General features: G+C 45.2%; 1 protein-coding gene across 6 annotated transcripts in view; it reads left to right on the top strand.

The window, feature by feature from the left end:
- GTF2IRD1 (GTF2I repeat domain containing 1) overlaps positions 1–13,922 on the top strand; it is a 72,049-nt gene extending 58,127 nt beyond the window's left edge. For 4 of the 6 annotated variants that reach the window (XM_063174288.1, XM_063174290.1, XM_063174287.1 and 1 more), the window contains 6 exons: positions 4,913–4,960; positions 9,028–9,105; positions 11,464–11,656; positions 12,077–12,114; positions 12,822–12,958; positions 13,669–13,922. In XM_063174288.1, the coding sequence (XP_063030358.1) occupies positions 4,913–4,960; positions 9,028–9,105; positions 11,464–11,656; positions 12,077–12,114; positions 12,822–12,958; positions 13,669–13,743 (569 nt within the window). In that variant the 3' untranslated portion in view covers positions 13,744–13,922. The remainder of the gene's footprint in view (positions 1–4,912; positions 4,961–9,027; positions 9,106–11,463; positions 11,657–12,076; positions 12,115–12,821; positions 12,959–13,668) is intronic. The other 2 variants (XM_063174289.1, XM_063174286.1) reach the window with 2 other exon arrangements.
- The last annotated feature ends 10,223 nt before the right edge of the window (positions 13,923–24,145 follow it).

The following is a 24,145-nucleotide window of genomic DNA, read 5'->3' as shown; positions in this document are numbered from 1 at the left end:
GTCTGTTGCTAGGCAAGGGGAACTGTTTCTTGGAGACCTTGTTATGAATCGCATGTATGCAAATCATATAAAAGGGAAGCACCTGTGTGTGAAGTTGGGGCTCTGACTTGGGGTGCTAGTCCACAGGCTCCGGGCCCTTAATAAAGCACCACACAAAACTTATCCGAGTTTTGTGTCCTTTATCTATCGGGCAACAATGTGACACAAATCACACCATTAACAAGGGAGCACATCAGAAGGGAAATACTTCAGGCTGCTGCCTGGCTGGGAGACACAGCCTGAGAAAAAGAGATGGAGAGGAAATTGATTTTCTTTTTAATGCACATTTTTCCCTCCTCCTCCAGCTGAATGCTCCCCTCACAGACCAGCCTTCCAGCACAAACCCAAACACATATTTTATGTGTATTTCTGCACCCAAGTGGGCTCAGCAGGTCACAGCATCCCTGCTGGGCTGGGTGCTTCACTCCCTCTCCTCCCACTGAGGTTTTAAATAAGAGCCGATGCAGGTGAGGGTTTTTTCTTACTTAACATCTCAATTTGTTATAGACAATTTCCCATATTTGCCAAATCTTCAGAGACATTTTCAGGACTCATAAGTATTTTTAGTAGTCAGATTACCACTGGAATGTCTCTTCCAGAAAAGAGCTGATTGTATTTTGCCCCTCCCTAATCCCTACTGGCAACAATTAACCCATTGTTTGATTTTCCACCCCACTACCCCAAAGTGGTTGGTGGCAGAACAGCGTTGCAATCACTGCCTTGGCTTTGATTGCTTTTCCTCTGCCTTAACAAAATGAATGAGTTCCAACTAGCCATAGGTCACTAAAAATTTAAATTAAAGAGTCTTCAATGTTGTGTAGTGAAGCCCTGTAATGTAAAATGAAAAGCAGCAGCATGCTTGGCATTAAAACAAAGTCAATGAAAATCACTTTTATTTCACAGAGGAGGGTTAAAATGAAAGCAGTAGTTACTCCCAGGGATGGCATTGCAGAGGTCTCTAAAAGCTGGAAAGCTCAGGAGGTAACATCATAAATGTGAGGAGAGCTAATGGGTTTTGTGGATCATTTTGGCTAAGAAATTACATGAAGTGTACAGGTGTTTAGGAAAAACGGAAATTTAATGTAATTTTAAAATAAAATGACTGTGGAGTGATTTTAGTTGCCTCTAGGTTAAACCTTTAACCTTTAAAGTTAAACCTTTATGGGGTTTAATATGTTTTAAAGCTGTGCACCTCCTGCATTGCTGTGCTGCAGAACCAGCACAATTGCAAAGAGCATTCCTGGTAACTGCAGGACCAGATCTCTTTCTTTTGGGGACACCCATTTTTTAAGTGTAACAGAAACAGGTAAAAGGATTTCAATATAATCTAAGTGCCTCATGTGCCTTTTTCTCAATATAATCTGTAATTTGTATGTTGAGAAGGTATTTTTCCTTGAATGGGAGATGGAGGAGTTCTAGTGCAGAAGCAGCTGGGGGCTGTATGCCTGCAGGGATGCTGTTTGCAGAAGGAGGTGGATTTTGCAGGGAATGAGGCTCGTTTTTGGAAAAAAGCCCTTCAGCAGTGCAGGCTTGCAGCCTCTCAAAGATGGGACAATGGCCCTGAGGCCACCAGTGCCAGCCCTTCACCTGCATGGCTTCCCCAGGGCCTGCAGCCCAGGAGCACAAACCCTCCTGGCATCCAGAGGTTTTCCTTTTGATTCCCAGTGCCTCTTCTCCACACTGCTGGTCTCTGCTCTGCAAAAGAGACTTTCAAAACCCCTTTTGGAAAGCAGCATCATCTTTCAGCATTAAACAGGAGTGAGTGAGCAGGGGTGAAGCTCTAGTGCTATAAACACTACGCTCATCCTTTTGTTTTTTCTTTGCTGAGGCACAGATACTAAACTGGCTTAATATGAGCCTTTGAAAAATACTATCAAGCATAAGTAATCTAGCACACGCACACACATACACACACAAAAAAATCTTTCTGTATGTTAATTTTAGTGTGCTTTGACTGAAAATGTAGACCAGCTCCATCTGTCCTATTCCCCAAGCTCCCTGCCATCATGATAGATTATTTTTCATACTCCAATTAATAAAGTAGGGCAGGCAGTGTTATTTAATTAAAAAAACCCACACATCCAGGCATCCTTTATATATATATATATGTATATTTATTTCTTTTTTTAATCACAAGAGCACAATCCTCCTCAAGACTTTGATGAGATGTGCCTCTCATTGGAAACTCCTAGCAAGAAAAATAGAAAAGAGGAAAGCTGTGATGAGGGCTGAGCACATCTTGCTCCATCACCAGGTTGCTTTTCAAAGTCCATATCCATCTCTCTTCATCCCCAACCCTTTTTAACCCACCAGCAAGGCCTGGGGTGTTTATTTTTGAGTGTTCAACTGGTCACTGTTTCTAGGCTAAGGTGAAAATTAAGGCAGGTTGAATATATGTGTGTGTGTGTGTTTGTGTACAAAAATATATATTTTTATATATGGATAATTATGAGGGTTAAAATTCCAGCAGGTGTGAATAGCTGTGGAGCTTCAAAGCCTGTTTATAAGCATGTTTGTGATTCCAGTCACCTTTTTCTTTCCCTAGCTTTGCTCTCCTTTTCCCATTTGCCTCTGTGTGTGGCATCCTCGCTGTCCAGAGGGCAGCACCATCACCCAGCTCATCCAAGGCCTTGTGTTCACTCTGCTCTTTCCTTCCTCCTGCTCTCCACCACCCTCACATCCTGTTGTGTCCTTCAGAGACCCCAGCCCCCCTCATTTTTCAGGATGAGATGGGTGCTATTCCACCCTGGCACGTTGGGGTGCACTCCATCCTTGCAGGACAGTTACCCTGAACCTGGTGGGGTGCTTCCTATGGTTCAGGGCTGAACGCCACATTTAAATTAACAGGACAAGAAATTTGAATTACCTTTCTTAAGGTAATTTCATGACAGCACCTTGAAATGCTGCAAAAGCCTTTGAGTTGCTGCCAAGCAGAGGAAATGCAATGCTGCCTTTTCTCAACCAGTTCTGAGACATGCTGGAAAGATCCTGCCGTATGTTCTCTCCCTTGCCTGCAGCCTGCCTGTGCTCCTGCCTGCATTCCTCCTTGACAGAAGCCATGCCAGGATCTTGCTTCCTCTTGGCTTGGACTCTTGGACTCTAGCTTGGCTCTCTCAGCTCCAGCATGGCCCATCTGCATCTCCTCTCCCCTGCATAAGTGACACCTGCAAGAGGGATTATTTACAGACGGGGCTGATGTGGAAAGCACCTCGAGCTGTTTATTTTCCAGCATCAGTCTCATTCCATGGTTATGACAATGGGAAGGTGCCAGCAGCTCACAATCCAGGCAGCAGGCCAAACAACTTAATGTTACAGCTCACTTTATAAGCTTCTTGACCAATCACATAAAGCAAAAGCACATTAACAGCAGTTCTATCCAACCACTATAAGCACAGGTACCTTTGGTTAAACAATGCTTGCTTATTTCAAATACAATACCTGCTTGTGGGCCTTAAAACACAACGCACAGAGCTCCATTATTAAACTTTAACCTTCCTAATATCTTACTAGATAAACTTTCTGCAGCTTAGATAGCTATTCAGACAAGCATTAATACACATGCCATTGTTCTATTTGCCCTTGCTTTTTCTACAGTTTAAATAATTTTTCTGCTGACCTATCTCATGGCTGCTGCTTAGCCCTTCTCACAGTTCTGCTGTATCTGAGGCCTGCCTTTTGCAGCTTTCCCTAAAACCCTCTAATTTTCCCTCTAATTTTGTGGATTCCCACACATTTAGTGCAGCGGGTGCTGCCCACAGGGTGTCACCAGAGATTTAGGGCACCAAGCTGCGGAGACCATTTCTTATTTTGGGGCAGATCCTGCAGCATGGCAGTGAGTGGCACTGCTGCAGCTACTTTTGGCAGAATTTGTCTTCCTGCAGCTCAGGGGTGAAGAGCCCCAGCTCCTGTGGGTCTGCACCCAGATCTCAGTGCCTGCAGCTGCCCTGGCCAGAGCCACATGTGTTTTCTGTTCCTTTGAGCTGCTGAACTGAAGGGCTCTCCTCCCCCTGCAGGGACCAGCAGAGCTCTGTGCTGCAGTGGCTGCTCTCCTGAGCCTGCTTGAAATGGGGAACACGTACTTTGAGCTAGGTACTTGGAGCTACTTCAGATTGCTTATGCCTCTGCTTAGGAGATTTGGACACGTCTCCCAAGTCCCCTTCTGTTTGCTGGTGTCAGCTCATGCAGTTTGGCATCAAGAGCCTCCCCTGTGAGCCCCTTCCTTGCCCTGGTGCTGCAGCCCTGACCTCCCCACAGCTCTCCCTGTGTCTGGATGAGCCACCTCATTCCTCCTTTTGCCCATCCTGCAAATCCAGGCCATAGTCCCATCCCTGCTGTTTTTCCAGAGGAAGTTAATTTCTTTCTATGTCACTGATCACTTTGGAGTCAGTGGCAAACACCAGCCTCTCCTTAGGGATTCCTTTCTCTCCCATTTCTCCTATTGATGCAGAACTGTCACGATCTCCCTGTTTGCTTTTCATCTGCTTTAACCTGAGAGGTTTTTTTTCTTCTCTGGCACTGGATCAGCTGTGCAAGGCAGCTGCTGCTGCTCTGGCACATGCCATAAATGCTGTCATTTGGCCATGCATCCTTACGCATATGTGGATCTTGAGCTGCTCAGGAGAGCCAAAGGGATGCTTTTGCAGGCTTAAGCACATTCCAGCAAAGCAGGTCCTGGTATGAGGTGGAGAGCCCAGCTCACCAGTAAATAACGTACCAGGCAGTTATTAGCTACCTTAACTGTGCCAAGGGGCCAGAGGAACTTTAATCCTGGGTTTTGCTTTTGTTTGTGACCAAGAAACCAAGCTGCAGCACTCATGGATCTCTTTTTCTTTCTCTTTTTTTGTTTTTTGTCTCCCATTACCTTGTGCTGTAGCCCCTAGACGGATAACATCTTTGGAAAAAGCCTATGCTGCTCTCAATGGTACGTAGCTCAGGTGGTGCATCGTAGATGGTAGCAGACAAGAAATGCTCTTACTTGTGTGTTAATATGGGAATGAAAATGTCTAAACCCCCCAAATTTCAGGTATTGTTTTTTCTGTGGTGTGCAGAAGTGAATGATACAGTGTTTTTATTGTTGTTATTAATCCTTTCTGCATTTCTAAGCACCGCTGCTGTAGTCCCTGAGCATCGCTGCCATCACTCCAGCCAAACCAACCTGCCACGTTCTTCTCATCCTCATCCACGTGTCCCAGCAATTAATTTCTTACAAATCCACGTGCCATTCATAAGGAGAGCTTGGGTAGGGGTTGGTTTTGCTTTGCTTTAACACAGACTCTGGGTCAGGGCTGGTGAAGGCTCCAGGGATGTAAGACAGACTGATGTACAGGAGTGAGGAAGAGCTGACCTGGGCATGGCACAGCTACAGCAGATCCAGCTGGGACCTTGGCTGGGGGTCTGGGTGTTAATTGCTGCTGCCACAAGTTTATAGCCCTGCTTTGAAAACATACATATGTTAAGCTAATTCCAACTGCATTTAAACCTGAGTTACTGCAGAGTAGCCTCAGTAAAGTCAGCACGTTTATTCTGGATTTACACAGGGGTATAACTGAATTGCAAACATGGAAGCTGGGAGGGGAAAGACTCCTCTTAGGATTCAGGGCAGGCTGCTGTAAGGAGCCTGCCCTCAGCCTGCCAGCTGAGGATCTCTCTGATAAGTCTGGGATTGCCTGCAGAAGGGATCTGAGCCATATTCTCAGTGAGATGTGTTGGGCAGGGACAGTTTTCCTGATGAAACAGGCTTCAGGACAAGTCTTTGGGTAACAGGAGGCTGTTACTCCATGAGCAGTGGCTGAACAGAGGACAGGCATCCCCCTGAATCCCCCTGAGCAGCATTTGAGGACATGGAAAGGAAGAAAGCTCCATTGGGTACTCTGCCCAACTCTGCTGTGGCTTCTCCACTGAGATCCAGGTTCTGCACATGACATGAGGAACACAGACATAACCATTATTTATCCATGGGATACCTTGGATTTGGTTTTGTGTGGGTTTTTTTGAGACACTAGAAGAATAAGCAGTGGTTTGGATTCTATTGCCCAACAGCAGACACTTAAACCTCAGTTTTTATAATTACTAAAAGTAGCTTGGTGTCTCTCAAAGAAATGTTAAGTTCTGACAAGTAAGAAAAAAAGAGAAGTGGTGCTTTAGAAAAAAAAAGTAAGTGGAGCTTTAAAAATGTGACCACTTGTATGTCAATTCCTGTGGAGTGCAGAGGTGCTGACTTCAGGAAAGCAGAACTGGGGAAAAAAATCAACTGGAAACTATTTTAATTAAAAAAAAAAAAAAAGATAACACAGAGCTGAAGGCAGCAGCATGGATAAACCTGCTTTATGGGAAGGACTCAGCACATTTCTGAAGCACTAGTGGCTTCCTTGATTTACTTCTTCCTTCAGTTTGCTCCCTGAGTTGATTAATTCCAAACCCAAATGGATAAAGTCAAAGGGAGATGGAGATCCCTCTTGCCTGGGCACAGAGGGGTAAGTCCCTGGGGAGCAGTGCCACTGGCCAGAGGCTCCTCTTTGGCTTCACTGTTATGCATGCTCAGTTCCAGGATTTTCATGGCATTTGTTTGTGTCCTTGAAGGGGAATTTGAGAGTAATGTCCACCTCAAGGCGGAAAAAACAAAATCCCTTGGGATCTTTTTTCTTGCACTTGGGTCACTTGGGGCAGAAAGGAAAGACCTGCTGCATTTTTCAGTCCCAGAGAATTAAATGAGTGAGAACACTGAATTTTGGTGTGTCTTTGTCTGCTACCATCTACACATCCATACGGGTACGTATGTACAGCCCAGAAACTGAGCAGTGATGACAAGGAAGTCACAGAGGGAGCCCTCAGGGCTGTCCCCTCTGGTCCTGCATGGCCTCCAGGGTGGCACTGCAAGGCATCACTTAGAAATCTCCATCTGTTGTGTTTAATGTTTTGCTCCATGCCATTCAAGCTGCTTTGTTGCCATTTCCAGATTTGAAGCACCCCTGAGCTCTCTTTGCAGAAAGTTCTTGGGTTGTTTTTTGTTTTGTTTTTGGGTTTTTTTGTTTTAGTTTTGGGGGTTTTTTTGTTGTTGTTGTTTTTTTGTTTGTTTGTTTTTGTTTTTTGTTTTGTTTTGTTTTGTTTGTTTTTTGTTTTGTTTGTTTTTTGTGTGTGTATGTGTAATATCCAGGCAAAGCAAATGTTTTCCAGGTGGAGAAGAGGTTTTTTTGAGGCTGTACCCTGCAGTAGCAGAGTGCAGAAGTTTGAGGTTGCCAGTTTCTCTCCACAGCAGCAGTGGCTGAGATGTGGGATGGGATCTTTCTGCACTGAAATCAGTCCCATGCAAGGGGCAGGGACTTGTAGTGGATTTTCACCTTGCATTAAAAACTAAACTTCCAGCCATGTGTTTGCTTGGAACCAAAACAAAAATGATATAATTGCTCAAAATAATAAAAAATCATAATCATGTAATTGCACAAAATGAAACTGCAGACTGGGGGCAGAGGATGCCTTGATCCCTCATGACAAGGTTTGCAGGGTTCACCATGATGCTGTAAAAGCCCATCATGAAAAGCCCACCTGAAGCACTGCATCTGGCTGAGGCCTCCAGCACAAGAAAGAGCTGAACCTGCTGGAATGAGTCCAGAGGAGGCCACAAAGTCACCCAAGAGCTGGAGCACTACTGCTCTGGAGCCAGGCTGGGACAGCTGGAAATGTTCACGTGGAGAAGAAAAGGCTCTAGAGAGAGTAGCTAGAGTCTGGTCTAGATTCTTAGAGCCCCTTCCAGCCTAAAGAGGCTCCAGGAGAGCTGGAAAGGGACTTTGAACAAGGGCCTGAACAATGTCTTCTGGCAGCTTCTGCCCCCAAAATGTCCTGAGGGCTGGGTTCAAACCTCTTGGCTCCAAGCATTAAGAGAAAGACTGTGATTAATGTTGTTTGAGACACCTGAGGATGCCAATACTAAAGATGGGATTTGGGCAGCATCTCCCAGCACCTCTTTCTACCCTTTTGAGCCACCCTCCACCATCACCTGAGCCAGCACTTGCACAGAGCACACCTTGCTGTGTCTGGCCATGGCAGGAACTTGGAACTGGATGGTCCTGGAAGGTCCTTTTTAACCCAAACCATGCAGTGGTTCCATGATTTTAACCCAGTGGCTTCCAGCCAGGGGGACAGTGCCTGCCTTGGGTGCAGGGAGGATCTTCTCTGGGAGGAGACAAGGTGGGGAGTCCATCCCTGAGCTGGTCCTGCACTGCCTTGGGCACAGTGAGGATCTTCTCTGGGAGGAGACAAAGTGGGGAGTCCACCCCACTGAGCTGGTCCTGCCTTGTGCATCCCAGCTTGCTGGGGTGACCACAGCAAGAGGCAGATGAGGTGTGTTCACTTGGTACTTTAAACCTCTGGGGAAAAAAAGGCATTAAAGGGACAGGTTAGGGTTTTAGGGTTATTTGACCCTAGGGCAGAGGTTGAGGTAATGACCTCAGTCATTTGTCCTGGAGCCTCCTGTGGATGCTAAACAGCTGAGTGTAAAAATCTGCTGACTTAGGCTCATTGGTTGACATGAGAGAATGGAAGAGAAACTGTTTAGCACAATGAGGATAATTTAAAAAGCTAGGAAAGCCAAGCTGATTATATGGCATGTTATAAAACAATACTTCACTTAGGAGCTTAGCCAAAAAAGTGCTCTCTCATTCCTTGATGTCCCTTGTGGGAGCATTCATGACACTGAGGGCTTGAGCCTTCACTGCTTTGCATTTTTCCTAGTCATTTACAGCCCTGCAAAGTGGATATAAAATGCTTTTAGCTGTGGCAGCACATGGCAAATGGGGACCTGGCAGCATTTTAGAGCTGCTTTGCCCAGCTCTGAAAGGTGTGGCAGGGTGCAAGCACAGAGCAGCCCCTCTGAGGTGTCCCCAGGCCCATGGGGACAGGGATGCTGTCCTGCACTGTGTCAGTGAGATTGGTTTTCCAGGGGCTCAGAAGGAAACAAGTGAAGTTGACCCCTGTTCTTTCTTGCTTTTGCAGATGAGGATGATGCCAACAGGCTTGGAGAGAAGGTGATCCTGCGAGAGCAAGTGAAAGAGCTTTTCAATGAGAAATACGGTGAGTCTCTGCTTGTAGGCATCTCAGGGTGAGGCTGAGAGCAGCCACAGCTAAAATTATTTCCACAAAGGCCTCTATTTATAGCCCAAGCCCATGGCAGCTGCTGCAGCACAGATATTGTCCTGCTGCTCCATGTTACAACCTGGCCCCCGGGATAGGGGGAAGGCTGGGGCTAAGTTTATAGATAGTTGGGTGGTTGGGGTAAATGTGTAGGGCAGCAGTCCTAGAAGGTTAATGAGAAGGAGGAAGATTATGAGGGATGTTAAAATTAGGGCTCATTTGTGTCCTTTTTTGTCTAGGGGTATTATTAGTTGTTTTGTAACTAGGTTGATAAGCCATAGCTGGAGGGTTGAGAGTTGGTTAGTAATTTGGAATTGTCTAAGGATGGTAGTAGGAGAGCTGGGAATGTTATTGAGATGAGGATTAGTGGGATTCCTAGGAGGGATGGACTTGAAAATTGGTCAAGGAAGCTTAAGTTCATGGTCAGGTTCAGGGGGTAGGTCCCTGTGTCTCACTCTTGGCAGGTGGGGCCATTATTTTCTTGTTCACAGCTCATCCTTGGACAGGGGAAGGGGTTATGGCAAAATGCAGCACAGCAGCAGGATTGGTTCAGTCTGATGTCAGCCTTTGATGGGACAAACTGTGGGAGGAAAGCCAGAAATGTGGCTGTGCAGCCCTAACAGCTTCAGGTTTTGGGGCTGCAGAGATGCAAGGTGGGAGCAGGCTCTTACAGTCAGAAACAGCACAGGAGTGAGGGATGTTCTGTGCTCCCCAGTGAGCAGGAAATGAAGGGGTACCCAGAGAGGTGAGCAGCAGGTTTACTTGTACACGAGGAAGTAAACCTGGACTTTTAATGCAGCAAGGAATTAAACCGAGGTGTATCACTGCCGCAGGATGTGGAGGCTAAAGAGATAAATTGATTTGAGAAATGGGCAGGAGTGATGTCATGACAAAGATGGCTTTGATCTCCACCCCAGTGACCCCCAGACCTGCTGATGTACAGAGACAAGAGGAAATGGGCAAATCTCTTCCATTTCCCCTCTGTCCTGGGCTGTCTTGCATGCTGCTGCTGCTGCTGGTCCAGCCATGGGTTTGGGCAAGTGTGGCAGTGTGTGTGTTCTGAACTCACCTGAGGCTCCTGGCAGAATTCTAAATGGAGACTAACAGAGCAGACAATAAATTGGGCAGGTACATGTAAAATGGGTGGGATGTGGCTGCAATAAAGGTTGGGCACCACAGCAGCCATGGCATCCCAATGTCCCCCAGGGCTCTTGGTCCTTCAGTTGGTTGGTTCTAGAGCCCTGCAGTCTCAGGGTTTCTGTGCTTGAGATGACCCCAAGGTGTCAGAAAGTCTCTTTTTCCCAACCCCAAAATCAAAGAAGGAGTCAGGATTCCTTGGTTCTGGTTCTCAAGGTTGTTTATTTTCTGTTATCTATTACATTCTTTTTCTGACCTGGTGAGATCTGTCTAGCAAGTCAGTCCGTGGCACACTGACACCGTCTGGGTGGTGTTATCTTTTTATACTAAAAACTACCTGTACTTTATTTACAATAATTTTCCAATACCTATAACCTATGTTAGACAGTCTGTCTCTGCTCTAAACCAATCCAAAAGTGCCACCATCACAGCAGAAGATGGAGGCCAAGAAGAAGAAAGAAGGATAAGGCATGCACAGATTCCTCCATCTTGGCTTCTAAACTCCCATTCTAAAAACCCAAAATTCTACTTTTCACCCTGTGATAAATTAACTACATTCTATGTGCCAGTATTCACAGGGGTTTTTGGTTGAGGGAAGAGATGAGGATCTGACTCCATATTTCAGAAGGCTGATTTATTATTTTATTATATATATTACATTAAAACTATACTAAAAAAATAGAAGAAAATGTTTCATCAGAAGGCTGGCTAAGCTAAGAATAGAATGGAATGATAACAAAGGGTCTGTCCCAGACTCTCTGTCCGAGCCAGCTGGTCTGTGATTGGCCATTAATTACAAACATCCAACATGGGCCAATCACAGATGCACCTGTTGCATTCCACAGCAGCAGATAACCATTGTTTACATTTTGTTCCTGAGGCCTCTCAGCTTCTCAGGAGGAGAAATCCTAAGGAAAGGATTTTTCATGAAAAGATGTCTGTAACAATTCTATTTAAACTCTCGTGGCTTGTAAATCTTCATATAAGGTTGGTAGTTGTTTCCATGGGTTAAAATCAAAGCCACAGGTGTCTTTGGCTGCGTGTCAAGGTCTCTGAGCCCCCTGGCAGGGGCTGGAGCCATCCAGGGCAGCCAGAAGGATGTCCTGGGTTCCAACACTGCAGGGTAAAGCTGTTGTGCTGTCCTCTGTTCTGCCCTTACAGGAGAGGCTCTGGGCTTGAACAGGCCTGTCATGGTGCCCTACAAACTCATCAGGGACAGTCCTGACTCTGTGGAGGTTACGGGGCTGCCGGACGACATCCCGTTCAGAAATCCCAACACCTACGACATTCACCGGCTGGAGAAGATCCTGAAGGCACGGGAGAGCATCCGAATAGTGATTATAAACCAGCTCCAGTAAGTTTTCCCAGCTTTGTGGTGGGGGATGCTTCTGTTTGTTAAGTGTTGTCCTTGCTCCTTCAGCCATAAGCAGAGCAGCTCACGCTGAGGCCACCAGAGCCACCACATGGACCTGCTCCATCCCTGTGCTGCAGGGAGGTGCCTGCCCATGGGTGGGCACACTGAAGGGTTACAGGGCCAATTTGTCCCCTCTTTCTTCTGTGATTTGGGATGGTGATGCTGGGAAGGTGCATGGGGGCTGATAACTCAGAGATCCAGCTGAGCTCTTTCAGGTTGCTTCTCTCCAGGATGTTCCAAGTCCTGTCTCCACACAAGGGGGTGTTGAAGGAGTCAGCTCAGGGTCAGGGTCTGGGCTGTGTCCAGCACAGGCAGGCACACAGGGTGAAACCACTGACTCACACCTTGTCTCCTCCACAGGCCATTTGCTGAAATCTGCACCGAGGCCAAACAAACAGGTAAGGGAAGGGCTGGGACAAAACTATGGCTTTCCTGGCACTGTGGGAGAGAAAATGGATGGGAGTTATGAGGAGGTGTTTGAACCTCCCACATACCCAGGGCAGGATGGGGGGAAGATCCTACCTACAAAAAGTTAGGCTCAGCATCTGTTCCAGAGTAAACTGTCCTATTGGAGGATTCCACTTCTGTGAGCTGTGGGAAGACTGGGCTGTTTGGCTCAAACTTTCAGCATGTTCTGGAGGATGTGATTATCCCTCTCCCATTAGCAGTTTACTTACCGTGAGCAATTTATTCCCTGGTTAAAGCCCTTAATTTGATCCATCACTTAGCAGTTGAATTTCTGAGGCAACAAGGTTTTCTGTCATCCCTGGGAATGTGCTTCTCTCTCTGTCCCATCATCCTGATAAATCTCAGACAGTTTTAATCAAATGTGTCAGAATTAGCAGTCCTAGAGATAACCACAATCCTGTGTTTTATGGAAAGAGGTGGATGGATAGAGAGGGGAGATGTGGCAAGGCAGAGCATGCCAGAGTGTGAGCAAAGCTGGCAGCTCTGTGCCCCTCATGGAGGCCAAGCCTGTGCCACCAGTGGCAGCACAGCTGGGGATGCTCTGTGGAGGGCAAGGTCACAGTGGCAAAATGAGCCCCCACATTTAGGGACCACTCTCAGGGCTTGGACACCTCATGCCTTCCCTCTCTCCTTGCAGACAAAGACATCAGCGTTCCCAAACGGAAGCGGAAGAGGATCTCCGAAGGGAACTCGGTATCTTCCTCTTCCTCTTCTTCCTCTTCCTCTTCTTCCAATATGGAGTCTACATCATCAACAAATCAGATCTCGCTTGTGGTAAAGCCTTCCAGATATTAGGGGGGTTACTGCCTACCTATCTTTCTGCTTCAGGATGCTGCTCTGTTCTGCTCGAGCTGTCACCACCTCCCTGCACCCGACAAACCCTATAAAGTGTGATGTAAAATGGCACGAGCAGGTTTGGCAAAGGAGGAGACACACCTGTGGGGCTGTCTTGTTCTGCAGGGTTTGTCTGGGGGAGGTCAGCAGAGCGAGCCTGACACCCCCAGGGGCTCTCCTGCATTGCTGCAGTGTGTGCCTCAGCTTTAGTGGGTGCTGCATTTGAGACAGGCTCAGGCAAATCCCTCCATCCCCTGGGCTCAAACACGAGTGCTGGTGACATCACCTCAGGTCTGTACCTGGGTGTACCTCTAGCTCAGTTCTGGGAGCAGTTCTAGAATGCCACAAACCAGGAAAAATAGGAGATAAAGTCAGAGAGATGCATACAGCTGCACTCCTTCAGGGTTTGGCTTCGGTTGCGGATGATACCAAATAAAACTCCCCAAAAATGCAAAAGAGAAATAAAAACTTTGAAGGGTTTTTGTCAAGTTTGCTAGTGGTGTTTTGGTTTGGGGTTGGTTCTTTTCTCTTACTTGGAAAGTGGGAGCAACAGCCAGTTGTTGGAACATGTCAGAGATTTGATGTTTGCATGGTTTTGTGTTGTGCCCTAACGGAGACTTTTGCCTTCTTTTTCTCTCTCTCTCTTTCAGCAATGGCCCATGAACATGTACATGTTAGACTATGGTGGTCTAAACGTCCAGATCCCAGGACCTATTAACTATTAGACCTTAATATCAAATAAGAACCTCAAATGAAAGAAAAAATAAATAAATGTAATTTATGTAAAAAGTGTATATTCCAATATGTATCGATGCCTTTTAGTTTTTCCAATGATTTTTACACTATATTCCTGCCACCAAGGCCTTTTTAAATAAAAATAAAAAGTGTTGCCTTGCTCTTAAAAGTACTTATTTTATTGCATATCTTATTGGTAAATAACATTTATAGGTAAGGATAAGGGCAGAAGGGCACCCCTTGGACAGGCCTTGTTGGGCTTTGGCAGCTCAGTGACTCCTTAGTGTCATCAGTGCCTGAAGCCAAGAGGTCTGAAATGTTTTAATGCTTCATTTAATTTAGCTCAAAGATGTAAAAATTCATGTACAGAGCTGCCAGAGGAGTGGTACCAAACTGCAGTGGTGACAGAGGAGGGAGCCAGCCCTCCCAAGCATCAGTCACCTGCACCCATGAGTTCTGTTGGCTCCTAAGCCCAAATGCATTTGCATTAAGGGGGAAGGAGGTTTCAGCCCCCCAAGAGGTGAGATCCCCCCCAAGCCCTCCTGTGTGGAGTCTCCTGCCATCCCAGACTTGGAAAGGCACAGAAAGGTTGGATTGTGTGCATTTAACTGGCATTTGAACCAGGAAAAACTTCCAGCCACTGAAGTCCTTCATGATTTATGGTTTTATGATTATCATTCTATGATGTTATGGGAGGCTTTGATGCCTTTTGGGGAAGGAAGGTCCCACAACAGAATAGTGGAATTGTTTAATTTGGAGAAGATCTGTAAGACTGAGTCCAACCATGAACCCAGCACTGCCATGTTCTCCCCTAAACCACATGCCTGAGGACCACATCCCCATGTTTCATGAATGGTGGCAGGGTGATGGTGATGCTTGCACTTTCCTGGACAGTTTATTTCAAAGCCTCACCTCCCTTTTGTTGACATTTTCCCCAATACCAAATCTAAACATCCCCTGGGAAAACCTGAGGCCATTTCCTCTTGTTGTATCACTTTACTTGTGAGAAGAGGCCACTGCCTGCCTGGCTACAACATCTCAGGTGGTTTTAAGTAAGAAGGTCCCCCTGAGCCTCCTGTTCTGATCACACTGATACTCCACAGCACTGGACCACTGCTGGTGGCAATGCTGAGTGCAGGCAGGGTGCCCCCAGACTCCTCCATCTACCCTGGACTACCTTCCCCCATGTAATAAACAAACCAATAAATTGAGGGAGGGGTATAATTTGACGTTCCTGCCCTTATATTTCCATTCCATTCCTGGAGTTTGCAGAAGCTAAAGCTGTTATTTCCCCCTGCATGTGTTTAACTTTGCTTTGTGCCTGCTGAGAGCCCTGCATGGGTGAGACACTGTGGGAATGTCAGTGCAAGAAGAAGAAGAAGAAGAAACATCCTGGCTTGTGTGCAGGTAAATGCAGCCCAGCCTGAGCCACCAGTAAAGCAAAAACCCTGGGGCTTCTAGCTCTGGAGTCATTATAAACAGGGATATGAGGCCTCACTGTGAGGTGCCCATTGCTGAGTGTCCCTCCAGGATGGGTCACCACAGGCTTGTCACAGCAAAGCTGCCCCACCAGCAGCAGCTGTGGCCTCCAGGTGGGTGGATGGTGGCAGACAGAGGGTCAAAACCACTCCTGACAGTTTGTCTGAGTGGAATCTGCTGCTCTGTTTGTTTTACATGTGTTCACTCTGCTTGAGTCTGTCTCTTCAGGCCAGGAGAAGGCTTTGGGCAGGGCATGGAAGTGTTATTTGATGGGAAGTAGACATGTTTCAAGGCAGCTGCAGTTTCCTGGATCTGGACTTCAACTTGTTCTGGAGTTAGATGTAAATGATCACACAAGATAACAAAATCCCAAGTAAATGTAGGATATGGCACAAAAGTGGTGAAGTCTGTATCAGTAACCCCAGTTAGAAATATTTTAACATCTGAGCAGTTGCATCAAAATCTCAGACTTTCTTGTTTCTGCCTGATACTCAAACCTGTGGCATCTCCAAGATACTCAAACCTGTGGCATCTCCAGTTAGGAAACATGATTCAGAGATAAAATCTCATTTTGTCTTCCCAAATGTCTGAAAGGGGCTCATTTGCATCTACCAAGTAGATGTCTCATAAGAGGGCATACTTATTATTACATTTTATTTTTTTGTATTAAGGACATAAAAGTCTGACGCCATAACACTGAAGGTTTTAGCAGGGTTTAGCAATGACAGGGATGTTTGAGGCTGCTGCTGGAGGCTCTGCCAGCCTGGGGGCTGGAGTGCTGTACCCACACAGGCCCTGATGATGCTGCCAAAAGGCAGAGGTGAATGCAAGCCCTGGAGTTAAATTAGGGCATGGGAACTGTGCTGGGGACTCATGATTTAGTTCAGAGAGCTGAATGGGATCATAAAGGCTGTAAATGGAAACTGAGCAAAAGAGACTCTCCCCAGCATCCCCAGCTCAGAGCTGGTGAGGAAGATGGGGCAGGGGAGGGCTGGCTGTGCCACTGGGGCTGAGTCACCACACTGGGCTCAGGTTTTCTTCCCCAAGTTTCCTGATCCGTGATATGGAACCCCTCTCACTAAAGGCAGCTTGTGCCCTGCTCCGTCTGCTTGGCTGGGAGCTCTGCATCCACCTGGCACCTCCAGTGCCCCCAGATGGGTCTGGACACTGCTGGTTTTGGTAACAGAGGCATTTTGAGCAGCGATAGCAATAATTCCTGCTGGGATTTTGAGGAGTTGCAGGGCCACAACATCCACTTTCCATTTTCTGTGGCTGGGGTGGGAAACTCCTGCCCTGGTGCCTGTGCTTGCTTGTTGTTGGAAGACAGAACTTTCCTATTTATTTAATTAGTTGTTTTAATTAACTTCAAGCAGTGCCCACTTTTAGCCAGCACTAATTAAGTTTCTTCACAGGCTCTTATTGTTACTTTGATCATTAAATCACTGAAACATTAAGTTTGCTAAAACTAACCCTGACAAGCTTCAGTAAACAAAGCCAAAGGGAGCTGAAGATTGGACACATGGGATCTTAAATTTATAACCCTTCTAGGACCTTGGAGTAACCAGAAGATACAGAAGAGATAAGGACCTGCAAAGCTGGACACCCCCTATCTTAGAAAAAGATGATAAGAGGACTAAAGAATGTGACTCAAATTAGCATGAAGAGTACAAAATCAATAACCATTAAAGGATAGAATTCTAATTAATTAAAAGAATTATGTAGCTTAGAAACCATGAACATTATTTCTTTGTTTGCTAAAAATGTAAAAAATAAATGAAAATTACTCATATCAGCATCTATGTGGAGGCTGGAACTTTGTCAGCCACACACACACATCTGGGCCAAGAATAAAGTAATGCCTTACTCCCTAACACTGAAAAGAAAGTGTTAGAGAGTCTTATTTATCCTGATTGATTTTTTAATTTATCCTGATGATTTTGACAACAATTTACTTGCGACCCCAGATTGGACAATGCTTTTGATGCTCCATGGATTTACAGGATGGAGGACTCTGGTGTGCCTCAAAAGCTTTTTTCAGGGAAATCCTTTGATCCTATAATCCAATGAATTCAAGGCAAAACCTCTGGGTTTTATTAAGGCATTATTGAGGATATAAAATTATATCTAACCATAAGCTGCAGCAGAGAATCCCTCCAGAAATTGAGCTCTATAATACAATTGGGTTATAAAAGTAATGATATAATTTGTTATTTTCTATTAAAAGTTATTGTAAAACTATATAAGTGTGTATCAAAAGTTTTCAAGTCCCCAGCTAATTAGAAAAGTGTACTTTTAAGGGAGTACAAGTTCCCAGCTAAATGGAAAACTCTAAGTGGTTAACAAAAGCACTGCTGGGCTCAGAGGTTTTTGTAACCGTGCTGGCTTGTGTAAGATCATGCACTAGCTAACACAGGAATGCCCATAGCACAATTTCAGTCCTGCGAAAGGTTGCATAAAGTTGTAAAAAATTACTAAAAGGTTGTAAAAGGTTATTTAAAAAATAATTGTAGGAGCTTTTAAAAATATTTTAAAAGTGTAGAAAGTTTATTTTTCGTAAGGTGGTAAATGTGGTGTGGGACTGCCCTCATAGCTCCTGCAAGAAGGAATTCCCCAAGTCTCCCCTTGAGTTGTGTTTTAAGGAACTGGAAAAGGCGTGGGGTGGGAGATGTGTACGTGATCCCCTGAGATGAAAACAACTTGCTGAATATTATTATCCTTGGTGGCTCATGTGTGAGTTAAATTATCACAAAAAGGGGCGTGTTAAAGGCACTGACCATTTTGCAACTAATGCTGTTTTGTATGTTGATTTATTTTTTTGATTTGCAGAATAATCCTGAGTTGCAGAACAAATATATGCATGGTGTTAAAAGAATAAAAAAACATTCAAAAGGGGCTGAGAGGGGGTGACAGACTTTCTTCCAGCTGCAGGTGTGCAGAAAATCAGGCTATGAAAAGCCAGTGTCCATAAAGGTCAAAGCAATGAGAGGGAGGTGTTTTTACAAACTGTGGGCCTGATGGTAGATAAGGCCAAAAATGGAGAGGTGAAGGAAGCAATGGGGAGAACCATAAATTCCATAGGAATTCCCCTAATTGACGCAGACTGTCACTGACTCAAGACTGTGCTACATCTTTGGATTTAGAGAAAAAGAACAGGGACACAAGGAAAGACAAGGAAAAAGAAAAACAAGAGGGGTATTCACTAGAAGGGGGTATTAGGCATTTCAGGAACTCTGTACCTCTCAAGTACCTCAGGCAATGGAGAAAGAGAGAGGAAAATGCAGCCAGGAAATTAGGAGAAAAATGAGGGTGCATCCTCTAAAATTTTTGAGATATCCCATGGGGAATGCCCCATGGCCTCTCCCTTTATTCTAATAAAGTTACAGGACTCCTCTGTCTCCTTTTTGGACATAAACCTCTGGTGTTCATGGATTATTTTTCCTGACAAAGGAGACAGAGGAGTCCTGCAATTTTATTCAAATTAAGGGACAGAAGCCACTTGGGTGCACACACCTGCGGGGTTTTTTCTCTTGAGGTCTTGGAGGACACAGCCTCCTTTTATCCTAAACCCCTGGCTGCATGTTGCCCTCTTCATTTCCCCTTTGGCTGAGATACTGGAAAGGTACAGCTTTCCCAAACTGCCTACCTCATATCCCCCCATTGTCATTTTAGCTGAAAATTCAGAAACTGAAGCTTGTGCAGACCCACTTTGTTTCAGGATTCAGGCTGTCTGGGCTCTCTAGGCAATCAGCTGACCAATGGAGATGTTCAAAAAGCAGCACTTTTGCCAGAGGCCTCCGGGATCCTCCTTTTGATCCCTTTTGCTCCCCAGCCATTGCTGGGGGGGGCAGGGGAGGGGGAAGTGGTGCTGTGTTTTCCACCAAAGGTGTTGGAGATAATGAAAAGTGGTGGGGCAGAAGAAAGAGGGGAGATTTTATGTAAAGGACAGTAACCAGTGGATGCCAGGAGCTTTGACCCTGCAAATATTAAAACAACTCCACGGAGGGAGTCATTGAAGATTGGCAGAGACCCTCCTCAAGATGTCCTACTGTTGCCCGATTGATAAATGACACAAAACTCGGATAAGTTTTGTGGGTGCTTTATTAAGGGCCCGGGGAACTGGGGGACTCACGTCCCAAAGTCTGAGCCCCCAAATTCACGTATGGGTGCTCCCCTCTTATACATGCGATTCACAACAAAGTCTCCAAGAAACAGTTCCCCGTTCCCCTTGCCTGGTCACAGACCCCTTGTGATACGTTCCTTGGTTCACAAACAAGATCATTAATCTTCTGCTTATCTTATTCTAAGAGCATTGTATGCTGCCTCCAGACAGGTTAGCATTCTTACTTTCCTGCACTAGTTTAATTATTTATTAAATCCCTAAGACTACCTGCTAAGTTACACACAAAACCCAACACACTTTCAACGGCTACAAAACTACTTTTTAACAAACCAGTTCACACACAACTCACTATAATTAAATATTTTGCTAAATTTCATTTCTTTTCCAACACTACCTTGGGTCTTTTTATTTTATCAAAACAAGCTATGGAGGGCTGCCCAGCTAAAGCTGATAGCCAGACTGCAAAGGGGAGTGCAAGGCAGGGGAGTGACCTTGGGCTATGTGTCCAAGGATGCAAGCTGTATTCTGCTGAGATGCCCCGGACAACAGGGCTTAAATACCTTCTGGTAGTGGTATTGAAATAAATAGGGGAGGAGATCTTTCTCCTTTTAATGCTTTTATTAAAAATCAGCTCGGGTGGGAAGAACCAATGGGTCTGCATTCATGCCACCGCTGCTCCCAGGAGTGGCACAGAGAAGGAGGAAAATGCAGCTGTGTCTGCTGGTCTGTGGGCAGAGCTGGGGCTTCCATCCTCACCAGAGCATCAGGAGATTCCCAGTTATTTGGTTTGACATTTGAGGTCCTGTTTCCAGCCGACATCTCTAGGTTATGGTGAGGGGTAAAAAGGGTCTTAGCGGACACTGGATTCTGTTCCTCACATCTAGACATCACTTCAATCCCTCAATTCCGTGTTGGCTCATTGTTTTTCGGGGTTTTTGCTAGGTTTGGTGAGGGGTTTCTTCATTTGCATGCCAACCCCAATGTTCCCTCCTCTTCACCATGCGGGTGCCATCCTCCAGGAAGCAGCAGGGGGATACTCGAGAAAAAGGGAAATTCCCAACCATCAGCAACATGTAGTTAATGAAAAACTATTAACAACAGGTGATTACAACAACAAACAGCTAGAACTCCACCTTGGCAGCAACTGGCTCAACCTGTGAACTCTGCAACCTTTAAAAAAATGGGCAACATTTCTATTCATAACAGTATGCCAGCTGGCAGGGTGACCAGAGGCGTTTCTGGTGACTTCAGCAACTACTGTGTCAGTTATTAAAGTATTTTTTGGAACAAGTAATTCCAGGGTATGAGATTGTGGGGGCAATGGACTGAGCTGGATTTTACAGGGGGAATCCTTCAAGGGATTATGGCTGCTTTGAGACTTCAGTGGGACCCCCACACCCCCTGGCACCCTGAGAATTGAGGTCAAGCAGAAAGGATGAATGGACAAATAACGAAACACCTTTGAAGCTGGTGACAGAAACTAAGCCATGGGCATGGCTTTTGCCATTAGCTGGGGCAAAAATGAGAGCCAAACCCTGAGGAAATCATTCCCCTTGGAATTAATTTTCAATGTGTCAGGGAGAGGGAAGATTATACCAGTATGTGTTCAGGACACCGTGTCTCTTGAAATCTCAATGACAGAAAGCCCAGTTAGCACAGATGCTGCCTTTGGACCTTGCTGTTGATAACATCCAACCAGGACCGCAGGAACAGCAGTCAGGAGAGCTGAACAGGGGTGGGCCCATCATATTTGAGTCAAGGTCTCTAAAACCCCAGAGATCTTGACTTCTCAGCAGGGGGAAAAGGATGGGAGTCCTTGGCTATCAGTAGCCATGGATCATCTACAAGGAGCTCTAGTGATTGTGGGCTGATCTGAGCTGTTAATGTCTTCTTTATTTACTGTATTTACTGTATTCTGTTTCTCTGTATTTACTCGCCACATCTCTTGCAGGGGCCCGATGCAGAAAAGCTGGGAGGGACGTTTGAAATGTTAATCTTTATACCGTGCCAGGTTGTTAAAAAAATTAAAGTTAGTAATGTCTAGGGTTTGTAAAGACAAATTGAGAAATACTAAGAGGAGGGGTTGATAGGGAAGATGTGTGCTAACCTCTTTACAAACAATTCTATGGGTGTGAATGGCTTTGAAATGTCTTAATGTCTCTACTAACTTCAAGCAGCAGGTTAGTTGCAGAGCCCAGACAGCCTGACTCCTGAAACAGTCAAGTGGGTCTGCACAAGCCTGAGGTTCTGAACTTTGGGGTAAAATCAGGCTCAAAGGGAGGACATGTGGTAAGCAGTTTGGGAGGGCTGTACCTTCCTAGTGGAATGGGGAAAGGAGGAAGGGAACACGCGGCCAGGAGTTTAGGATAAAAGGAGGGTGTGCACCAGAAACCCGAGAGAGAGAATCCAGTGGGTGAGTGCCTCGGTGGCTTCTCTCCCTTTATTCAAATAAAGTGGTAGGGCTCGTCCGCCTCCTTGTCTCCTTAATGAACACTGGGTTTTCAAAGCGTGATTTTCCATACAATTGGGAACTCTTCATGGAAGAAGTTTCATGGACCAGCTTTGTGAAAAATGGAATCTGAAAAGCTGGGAATGTGGTGGTAACTCAGCACAAGGTAACAGAGGCCAAAGCTCTGACACCCAACATGTCAGCTCAGAAAGCAGAGCTGATTGCGTTTGACAAGAGCATTATGTCTCTCACAGGATCAGACTGTAATTATACAGACTGCTTCGAAATTTACTTTTGGAGAGAATTCCACTTTTACTCGTGGAAAGAGAGGGAGCTATGAACTTCTCAGGGATTTCCTGTGAAACACAGAAGAATAATACAGATGTTGTTAGAAGGGGGGCAGCTATCTCAGAAGGTGGCAGTAATGCATTGTAAAGCTCATCAATTCAGAGAGATCCCAGTAAATATTGGAAATGCCCTGGCAGACAAACCAGCCAAGGAGGCTGCCAGTGGGGACATCCTGCTGTTCTCACCTAAGAATTACCAGGATTTGGACAAGGAGGCTGCTGATTACCAGGCTGAGGATGAGAAATTGGCAAAATTGTTAGATGCTGAAAAGAGTACTGAAGGATGGTGAATTACACCCAGCAAACACATAATAATTCCCCAACACATGAAGAAAATGGTGGAGAAACAACAGAAGGTTGCTCACTGGGGAATAGACTCTATGGTAGAAGTATTGAAACCTCAAGTTTTGAGCATATGAATGACTGGCACTGTGAAAGCATTGTTAAAAAGTGTCCAACCTGTTTAAAGAAGGCACATTAGATTGGGCACCCTGCACTTGGGACCGTGTCTAGAAAGGAAATTGAGCAGGAGACTATTGGCAAATGGACTTTGCAGAGGTTTCTGCACAAAATGGGTACCAGCAGATGCTTTTTCAGGATGGAGAGAAGCTTTTCCTTGTCGCACCAACAAAGCTGGCAAGGTGGTAAAGATTTTGTTCAAAGAAATTATCCTGAGGTCTGGACTACCAGTGGGAATGTCATCAGACAGAGGTTCACTACATTGCTGAAACAGAGCAAAGGCCAAATAAAACAGTAGGGGTGAAGCGAGACTTGCACACTCTATGGAGACCTAAGTGGAGCAGGAAAGTTGAAAGAATGAATCAAAGCTTAACAGTAACATTGTGACCCAGAAATACTGACCTACTTTGAAAAAAAGTCAGATTGCACTTCATTACTGGTTTCCCTCAGCTTTAATTCTCACGGCCTCCCTAATCTTGATCCTGCAGTAGTAGAGTGTTTCTACACATGGGTTTTGTGTATGATGTGATTATGGGAATTGCTGAAATGGAGCCACTCCACGATGGAAGGAATGAGGGACTTGTTAGAAACAAACTATGGGTCTGCTGGTAAATAAAGTCAGATACTGAGAGAGAAAAGAAACAATGGAAGGGATTCCACTGATTGATAAATGGAATGAGAGATTTGCCTTTACAAAGAAACTGTAGGTCTGCTGAGAAATAAAACTGGATACTGAGAGATGAAAGAAACAATGGGGAAAACCATAAGTACCATAAGGAAAATTACTGGAAAGTAATTGTAAACATTGTACATGTAGTTTTTAGTATAAAGACATAACACCGCCCTGGGGGCAGGCAGAGTGCCTCTGTCTGTCCTGCTGGATGGACCTCGGCAGGGCAGGAGAAAGTTTTTTATAGATAAGGAACAAAAAACAACCTTGAGACCGAGAAATGAAGAGCTCTGACTCCTTCTTCAAGCACTGGGAAAAGACTTTCCAACTTTTATTGGGGTCACTCTGATAAGATAATAATCCCAACAGGAAACCTCACTGAAGACCTATGGGAAGCAACAGAAGTGATGCAACAAGCACTTCATAGAATAAAAGGTAAAACGCCACCTGAATAAGTTATTGCAATTAACTGTTTCACTCAGGCATATTCTGCCGGGGAGTTTGTTTCTTTTATCTTTTCTAGGAATGTCAAACATCCCTGCATTAAAGATAAGAAAAACTGTTTGAAAGCAGAGAAACTGCAAGCAGCAAAATCTCACATAAATGTGATAACCATTTCTCCAGGGGGACTCTGTCACTTTGTGTAAGCCACAAGAGGTTTTTTCCTTTTTAATAATCTGTCTAGTAGGCCAAATTTTCACCTTTTTTTTTTTTTTTTTTTTAATAGGAACCTACCAATCCATGAGATGGAGCTGTGTGAAAACCAATGAAATTTAAAACCATAAGTGTTTGCATTTTCAGTTTGTTTATGTTTGTAATTTGTGTTTTCAGTTCGAGTGGCTTGGTGAGAGATCAAATACTAGTTAAA

The sequence above is a fragment of the Melospiza melodia genome, chromosome 21 (assembly GCF_035770615.1).
Source record: "Melospiza melodia melodia isolate bMelMel2 chromosome 21, bMelMel2.pri, whole genome shotgun sequence".
NCBI classification, from domain to species: Eukaryota; Metazoa; Chordata; class Aves; order Passeriformes; family Passerellidae; genus Melospiza; species Melospiza melodia.
This window is presented reverse-complemented; position numbering and strand designations above follow the sequence as displayed.